At 33.9% G+C, this 9,834-nt stretch overlaps 1 protein-coding gene across 2 annotated transcripts; it reads left to right on the top strand.

Moving 5' to 3' along the window:
* Positions 1 to 5,450: 5,450 nt before the first annotated feature.
* Positions 5,451 to 9,726, top strand: LOC127264486 (protein WALLS ARE THIN 1-like). 2 transcript variants are annotated; one of them, XM_051294036.1, is made up of 6 exons: positions 5,453 to 5,931; positions 7,136 to 7,198; positions 7,295 to 7,411; positions 8,469 to 8,910; positions 8,977 to 9,128; positions 9,305 to 9,723. In XM_051294036.1, exons 1-6 carry the CDS (start codon positions 5,696 to 5,698, stop codon positions 9,486 to 9,488), a joined length of 1,194 nt encoding a protein of 397 aa, XP_051149993.1. In that variant the 5' UTR covers positions 5,453 to 5,695; the 3' UTR covers positions 9,489 to 9,723. The 2 variants fall into 2 exon arrangements, with proteins under 2 accessions (XP_051149992.1, XP_051149993.1); XM_051294035.1 differs by having other exon boundaries at positions 5,451 to 5,931; positions 8,469 to 9,128; positions 9,305 to 9,726.
* Positions 9,727 to 9,834: the final 108 nt, after the last annotated feature.

Here is a 9,834-nt window from a genome sequence, read left to right as displayed (position 1 = left end):
GTCTCCGTGCAGACAATTTGATCGTCAGCTTCGGATTTGATGTCTATTTTGGATGATCCGAGGCTTTGATATGTGATTTGGTTTTGCCACCTTTTGGAGGTATTTGGTTTCTGTGTTGGCGATTTGACCATCAGCTTTGGATTTGATGTCTTTTTTGAACGATCCGCAGCTTTGATTTTTGGTTTGCCTTTTCCGCCTTTTGTGGAGCTTCGGTCTCCGTGTGGGCGATTTGATCATCAGCTTTGGATTTGATGTCTTCTTTGGACGATCCGCGGCTTTGATCTTTGGTTTGGATTTGCCGCCTTTTGGAGAGCTTTGGTCTCCGTGTAGGCGATTTGACCATCAGCTTTGGATTTGATGTCTTCTTTGGACGATCCGCAGCTTTGATCTTTGGTTTGGCTTTGCCGCCTTTTGGAGAGCTTCGGTCTCCGTGTGGGCGATTTGATCATCGGCTTTGGATTTGATGTCTTCTTTGGACGATCCGCGGCTTTGATCTTTGGTTTGGTTTTGCCGCCTTTTGAAGAGCTTTGGTCTCCGTGTGGGCTGTTTGATTGTCGGCTTTGGATTTGATGTCTTCTTTGAACGATCCGCAGCTTTGATCTTTGAGGAGGTGGATTTGGTGTTCCATAACGCTTTTGACGGCGTGTCCCTTTGACTTTTGGATCGAAGAAGGCCGAGTTGTTGCTTTGGTGAAGAACGCGATGAATACCTCGAAGCTTTGTGATGAACTTTGGATGCTCTTCATTGGCTTTGATGGACTCTTCAATGGCTTTTGGAGCTTTGATCCTTGAAGAGGTGGATTTTGTGCTCCATAACGCTTTTGGTGGCATGTCCCTTTGACTTTTGGATCGAAGAGGGCTTAGTTGATGTTTTGTTGAAGAACGCGATGAACATCTTGAAGCTTTAAGAGGAACTTGGGAGACCTTCCCTTGGCTTTGACGAATTCCTCAACGGCTTTGAGAGCTTTGATCCTTCCTCCGGCTTGGACATACGACGAAGAACGTTAACTTCATCGATTCCTCAACCAATATTGGATCATTTGTCCAAATCAGTGACTTTCGACGAAGAACGCTTCGAAGAACACGAAGAACATGAAGACCAATACTGCTAGCCTATCTCACAACTGCAAAATAAAATATCAATTCCTACGTCCCAGTATAGCAGTAGTGAGTAGGGTCGTCTCCGCAGGAAAACAGTAATTCTTTCTATGTTTGATTGATTATAATTATATTAATATATATTTGGGGGATTTGATTATCACAATAAAGAAGAATAAAATTTACTTAATAAACGCAAGTTAACTAGAATGCAAAATTAGCGGTTTATCAAATATGATTAAACCCTAGCATAGACATGAATTTTTCATTCGGGATATGAAATTTGATCATCGACTAAAAGTCAAATTCATCGACTAGTTGGATAAATTGGTTATAGTTGATCTACACGCGTTCACAATCAACCTTTCCTTACTTTTTCGATAGCTAAGGTACGACCGTTAGCTATTTCTCTAATCGCGAAAGAATCCTAGATACGACCGTAGTTTTCTAACTCAACAGCAATAAAAAACTAGAAAGGTCCAATTCAATTTAACAAGCTCCTACGATAATTTTTTAAAAACTTATTTTAATTCTTCCCTAGAGTGTTTTTCTCTAGGTTGCTACGCCAATTGGAAAATTACACAATTACATATGTCAATCCCAAATATAGCTATGAAATACTAAATTGATACGTGCGCAATAATCAATTCAAGATTTCTAAACTCATCAATTAGAATAATTAAAAATACCCAACATCGATGAACGCCAATTTTAATCGAAATCAAGTCTCACAATTTCAATCCCAAACATCAATTCATACATACACTAGAAATGAAACTACTCGCAATCCATAGCAATTAAAAATATAAAATAAATCAAAGAGTTCTCATGCCTTCAAGTTTAAAAATCGACAACAAACCAATTCTAGAAATAAAGAAAAAGGTGTCCGGAAGTTCTTCTGCGTTGCTCTCCAAAATTCCCGTACGTAGTATTCTTCCTTCGCTTCTCTTCTCTTTTAGAAATTGGTTGTAAGTGAGATCGTGGTTTTGCATTTCTTCTTCCCCTTCTTTATTGGCCCTAACTCACCTTTTCAATTAATCACTTTAGATCCCTTTTGCACTTTAAACCAAACAATTCTAAAATTGCTAATTAACCCCGGAGGAACCCTGGAGGACCTTTTTGCAATTTTCATTCTTCCTACTTCGTGATCACACCTAAGGACTTTCTGCGTTCTGCTTTTCTCTCCAATTTGCCCAAAATTTGGCAACTCTTCAACGCCTAGTAGAAAGTTCAAAAACACACAATTATGAGTATATATATACAAAATTCGCATTAAAAAACCGTCTAAAATATAGCAAAATATTTATCTAATATCGCATATATCACATACAGAGAGAGTTTAGAGACTTACCCTTTTGCTTGAATCCTCGATGCAACTTCGGTGTCTCAAATGAACTGACCATGGCTCCTATTTATAGGGATGGGTGGCTTCGGCTTCCTTTTTAACGGTGTCACGTGGCGCGTTTTGATTGACCAATAGGAAGATTTTATAATCTTTCCTTTTTCATATCGGATGCTCTTTTTCATTCTTGACGGATTTGATTGTCTATCTTCCTTTCTCGCCAATATCTTTATATCATTGCCCTTTTTCGAAAGATATTAATTTATATACTTCTTTTATTGACAAGATTAATTTATTTTGCTGCCAAATTTATTATGGCTCTATTTATGCACGTAATATTTGTACGATATCTTCCATTTTAAACAGATTTTTGCATTAATGGTTGATATTTATTGTACAAAAATTAACATATGTGTATAATTAAATACCATATATTTATTTTATTGGAACTTTATTTTCTTCCAAAATACATGATATTTAATTGATTTTAGACATATATTTTTAGTGTCTACAGTATATATTATAACTATATTATCGACATGAATATAAAATATTTACTCAAGCACACATATCCGTATATACAAACAATTGAACAACTTTGAAAAATCTTTTAAATATATATTAACATATATATAATTCTTTTATTTAATTTACTTGTAAAATCATTCCAACAATTGATTTTGTATATATCTGAGTCAAATAATATTAATTGCATGCGATATATATATGAATCTATACCAAATTATAACAAACATGTTAGCACAGAGCATGCCTCCTACCATACACGATAAGATTTGATATATAAATATGATCACTTATATACAAATTAAAATAAAAACACACACACAGAGATATATATACATATCGAAGCTGATGAGTGAGATTGACCATAGAGTGAGAAAGCAATTAATGTGTCTCCCTCTCCCTTGCCACAAGATTTTTTGTGGTGCATACAAAATCCACACATATATATATATATAGACCTAGCTGTCAAAGATATATATATATATATGATATATACATATACTTCCTCCGTCCCGGTACCGTTTACTTTTTGCATGTAAATTTTTTAATATTAGTATTATAATGAGTTGTAGTAAAAAAGACAAAAATGTCCTTATTAGTATTGTGTAATATTAAAGTAATGATATTTGTGTAATATAGTGTAAGGTAGAAGGGTATTTATTATGTTAGGTAGGTAGTACAATTACTAAATTAAGAAATGATAACTTTATTTTGGGACAGACAAAAATGAAAAATGACAATTTTCAATGGGACGGAAGGAGTATATAATATGTTTGTATTAATTAAGTATATATATATATAATTACACTGCGGATTCGGTACTGACTCAATCAAACCAACATGGTGTTGATTTGATTGAGTCAGCATATCACATAAACGTATTCAACATATATTATATACTATCATAGCATATTCATAATACATTATATATTATGTTGTAACTCAGCATATGATATCTTATACAAAATATATATTGATTACTCTTATATGATCGGTTGATCTTATTAAATCAGCACCATACTGATTTGATTAAGCCAACAACCTGATTCGCACCCATATTATTAAGATAGATGGATCGATCGGTCAGGATGTTGTCCGACCACTTTCTTCACTCTTTGGACAAGAAAGTAGAGACATTATAAATAATGGAAGTTGAGCTAAGTATGGTAGGGTTTTGAATTCAATAGGACCTCAAATACATATATACATATCGATCGGTGGGGGAGGGTCTAGCTAGGACCATCCCCTCGTGCGTATTATCTTGTCTCGTCTTGACAATGCCTCGCTACCAAACTAGAAAACCCCATCTTGTTGTGCACGCACGCGCCTATCTTGTGTTGGAGTCGAATATCCCAAGATGCATGAACATTTTCCTTTTGAAGATATCGCTTAAGAAGTATCGCTTGCCATCACCAACTAGGATTTGAGTTTTTGAGAGGATCAATTTTTTTTCTTAAGGACAAATCTAACCGTTATCTTTACATTTTGCTCGAAATATTGGAGTCATTTCAAATTTAGTGTAAAAAATATAGCGCAATATTATTCATTTAAACATTTTTCGAAGTTAAAATGTAATGAAAATTATTTGAGAGGTTTAGAGCAAAGAAAAAGGTAGTTATAGATTAAGCATCACATATCTTTATTTCTCCTTCTTCGAACTTTCTTTGTAGATCATATGGCTATTTATAATATAATATCTAACTATTTTGGGATAGTCAGAATATGAATTATCAATTTCATTTATAAGAAATTATATATATAAGTAAAATCTTACAAATATCTTGAATAAGTTCCGTTTACAAATAAATCTCTTGAATAAATTTCGTATATAATTATAATGTAATATGGTGGATCATGTGCCAAATGAAGAAATTCAGCAAATGTGTTGATGAGTTGATTTAATTCAGCACCTGATCCATTTCCTTATAATATATATAAAAATATTTCGTAACAAAAATATATTTATAAGCTTGATCTTATTTAGAATTAGAAAAACCTTTTTTTCTTTAACATTTTCTGTTCTTCACTAATTCTAGTAAATTTTATTAAGTTTTCACATGAATTAATTTCATATCTAATTGTTCCTTATAGTATATCTATATCTACTTTACTTGTTGATATCATCTCTATATGTAATATTTGTCACTTGTTAACCATTTTGTTTGGCATATATATATAGATAAGAGGTTATTAATTTACATTAATCATTTGATTTCTTAGTTTAAATCGATGTACTTTTTTTTTGGTCGATCGGTGTACTTAATGTAATAGAGGTTTCAAAGTTTGTTATAGATATCTATTTGCTTCAAATATCATTCACCAAAAGGGGTGTTTGGAACTTGTCGGGCTCGACCCATAAGGCCATAACTACCATATGAGATTTCAAGTATCACGCGCTCGTGTGTGTGTGTGTGTATATATATATATATATGAACTGACAACACATCTAGTTGTGTATACCCAAGAAGAATGTAGGAGACACTACAATATGGGCATGCATTTTCATTCATGGCCCTCTTGTGGGATCACAAAATGCACATGTACAACCCACCCAATCTCTTTACATATACATACATATATACATATATATATATATATAAACACCATTCCCAATTCAAGATGATCACAACTCATCAATACTTCTTACAACAATCCTTCTTACAAATAACTTGTACTAGTCAGTCATCACATTGATCTATATATACATATTTAGCTTATAAATACAGTAATTATGGCAGATTCTTCGTCGTCGTTGTCGTCATATACGAAGATTAGAAGAGGGTGTTCGATGATTCCGGAGAGGTTTCAACTGCATTTGTCTATGGTAGGGTTGCAGTTTGGGTATGCAGGGTTCCATGTGGTGTCGAGAACTGCCCTTAATATGGGCATCAGCAAGATTGTGTTCCCTGTTTATAGGAACATTCTTGCCCTTATTCTCCTTCTGCCCTTTGCCTATTTCATGGAGAAGTATGTATACATACATATTTTTATATATGAACTACCCCCTCCCCCCCCCCCCCCTACCCTAATTCACACACCCTTTTCAATATGCATTTTTTGTGTTCTTTATTTTACAAGTTACATAAATACATGCATACATATATATATAGGTATGTCTATGGTTGATGTTGGACATGGATCAGCATATGCTATAAAGGTGACTCAGATGCATTTATACATATTTTAGTATATTTATAATATATCATATATTATATTATGATTCAATATATGTTATCTTATAATACAATATATGCCGAGATATGTATAAATATATTTTAGTCACCCATATAGCATAGGCTGACCTGATCAAATCAGTACAATGATGACTTGGTCAGATCAACATAAAATCTATCGTCGTTGATGTTATATTGATCAATGTAATATTTAGACAGATGGTTTCGGAATTATGAAGGCGTAGAAAATTTTATAAATATATATATAAAAGAAAATAGTATTTAATATGAGTTGTTGACCCTAATATGTTGTATTCATAAATGGTTTTATTTAACTATACATTTATGTGTCTTTGGATAATAGAAATATGCTTAAGGTTTGTTTAGATAGAAGTTTTTGGAGGTTTTTGGAAATTTGAAAAAAAAAAAAAGTAAAAAATTAATATTTGATTTGATGTTTTATGAGAAAAAAAAAATATTTGATATAATTTTTTTTTAAAAAAATAAACAGTACCAAATGAATAAAAGTGTACTATGTAAACAAAGTAAAGTTGTTCAACAATAAAATTCTTACTAAATTATAAATTTATACATCCTTCTATATTATTGAATATGTTGTAATACTGACACTCTTTCCTCTGTCCTGATTTGATTCAAGAGGGGTAGAAGTGTGTAAGATGATTTTTAATATTTTTGTTCTTGTATTTTTACCATATGGTACATTTGTAATTTCTATAAAATTAATGTATAATTATTTTGATTAAAATAAAAATAAATATTTTTTTAGTGAAATTAAAAAAAATAATAATAATAAAAATTCCTTTCTATTCAACTGGGACTAGGAGAGTAGAAATTTATATGCTTAATTGTACTCCTATATGAAATAATTTAATCTAATTAAAAGATAAATCCAAATTAACACACATATATATTTATATATATATATATGCAAACAGTAATGATTAATTTGGCTGTTACATAATTATAATTTACTGCAGGAAAGAGCGACCACCTCTTACATGGAGTTTCATCATCCAGTTTTTTCTCCTTGCAATTGTTGGGTATATATAATAATCATGATCCAGATATTATTCATTCGTTTTCTTGGGAAGTCCCGGGACTTCCCCCATGAATCATGATCATTATATATGTTACAGGATTACAGCAAATCAAGGGTTTTACTTGTTGGGCCTGGACCACACTTCTCCAACCTTCGCTTCTGCAATTCAGAATTCAGTTCCTGCTATCACATTCCTCATGGCAGCCTTGCTCAGGTCAGTCGGTCCGGGACCTTGATCACCGCTAGCTTCACTGCACATATATATATACGATACATACATATCTGTATACCATTAGTCTACAAGAATATGTTTATATATACAATAATACATTCAAAATAGTATTGATAGCATCTCAAATATAACTATACAAATAAGCAAATAGTACACAATTTGTATTTATAATAAATAAATATATTTTATACTCTCTTATTTTAATGCTAAATTTCTCATTTTTGTCATTTTAATATGTAAAATACTAATTTATTTTAATTGGCAGTCAAATAATTTAAGAAAGAGTATATTGTATCGTTATGTAATCTTCTTTTATCTTCATTCAACTTCAAAGAGTCTCATTTAATTTTTACGTATTGATTTTTAAATATTAATTACTCCCTCCGTCCAAGCTAAAAGTATACGATTATTTTTGGCACGGAGATTAAGGAATAATAGTAATTTAATTATAGTGAGTAGGTAAAAATAGTAAAATGACATTTTTGTCCTTACTTTTTTGGTATAAAAGTAATGATGTGATGTAAAGTAGGAGTATTTGTAGAAAAAATGGGGTATTTAATGAAATGGTTACTTTGTAATTGGACGTCTTAGTTATCTTGTAATACTAATAGAAGGACATTTGTGCAAAATAGTATACAAGTATAAGAATATTTTTAATGTTAACTACAATTACGCAAAAAGTAAATATAACTCTTAAGAGCGGACGGAAAAAGTATATTACAATAGGTTGATTATTATAATGAGCTGACTCACCTAATTAGCATGGTGCTGAACAGAGCACAACACAAATACAACACATGTTATAGTCTTATAACACACGAATACTAATTGATTTCAATACACCACATACTGTTATACAAGTATGAGGCAACATCATTTGTCATTATTATACACAGCATGCGTTGTATATAATAAGTCTTTGTGTTATTTCTATATATTACCGATGTTGATTTGATCTGATTTTTCCAATTCAGCACCATAACTGTTAATTAATTAATTAATTAACTAATTATAATTTCAACATGCAATGCACGTGTAGAATAGAGCAAGTGCGGCTGGACCGCAAGGACGGGATCTCGAAGGTAGTCGGAACAGTGTTCTGCGTGGCCGGCGCCACGGTCATCACCCTCTACAAAGGCCCCACCATCTACAGCCCGTCCTCCTCCTCCACCACAATTACTGGATCGACGGCAGCGGCGGCCATCCTCCGATTGGGCGATGATGAGGGATCTAATTCTTCAGATAGAAATAAGAACTGGACATTGGGGTGCTTGTACCTGATCGGACACTGCCTCTCTTGGTCGGGCTGGCTCGTCCTTCAGGCGCCCGTCGTTAAGAAGTACCCCGCTCGCCTCTCCTTCACTTCCTACCAGTGCTTCTTCGGCATCATTCAGTTCCTCGCCATCGCCGCCTTCCTCGAGAGGACGCCGCAGGCTTGGCTCGTCCGCACACGCACCGAGCTCTTCAGTGTCTTCTACGCTGTACTCTCTCTCTCTCTCTCTCTCTCTCTCTATATATATATATATATAATGAATTCTAATGTGCAGGGAGTGGTGGCGTCGGGGATTGCTTTCGCGGTGCAGATATGGTGCATTGACAGGGGAGGCCCTGTCTTCGTCGCCGTCTACCAGCCTGTTCAAACTCTCCTCGTCGCCATTCTCTCATCTTTCCTCCTCCAGGAACAGTTCTACTTGGGCGGGTAATCAATTTTCTAATTCATAGCCATACTCACTCATCAAATTACCAATTACCAATACCTAATTAATTATTGTTCTAGCTAATACCTAATTCTACCATAATCGAAGCTATTCAATTTCGAACTAGAATAGAACATCACCTGCTAACTTCAATCGTCGATTGTATTGCACTGCACAGGATCATTGGCGCTGTTCTCGTCATAATCGGATTGTACCTCGTCCTTTGGGGCCACAAATTGGACACCATTCAACGCTCCGCCGCCGAGCAAGGAGGCGATGCTACCGCTTCCTCCGCTGCCGCCGCCGCTCACATTAAGGCGTCGTCCATCACTCAACCACTTCTCTATCACTCGACGGTTTGATCGCCAATCGCCTTATGCATCTCTGACTATATATATAGTAACTATATATGGAACCGATTTGGTACCGAGTGCTCTATCATATTAGGGTTTGCTTTAATTTTATATTTTTTATTAATTCCGAATTAAAAAAAGAAAAGGGTTTGGGTTATGTATTTGGTACTGATCTATAATATGTGAGTTTGGTACGTGGATTTTACCCAAATTAGGGTTTTGGGGCTTTTTATTGGGCCTAAGCCCAATATTGCAAAATGAAGATATATATGTTTTTTGACGTAATATTTTTAGGATACATATATAAATCTCTCAGTATGAAGACGACGCGCTTTCAAGCGATTGTAGATAACGC

The sequence above is a fragment of the Andrographis paniculata genome, unplaced genomic scaffold (assembly GCF_009805555.1).
Source record: "Andrographis paniculata isolate CXL003 unplaced genomic scaffold, ASM980555v1 Contig70END, whole genome shotgun sequence".
NCBI classification, from domain to species: Eukaryota; Viridiplantae; Streptophyta; class Magnoliopsida; order Lamiales; family Acanthaceae; genus Andrographis; species Andrographis paniculata.
This window is presented reverse-complemented; position numbering and strand designations above follow the sequence as displayed.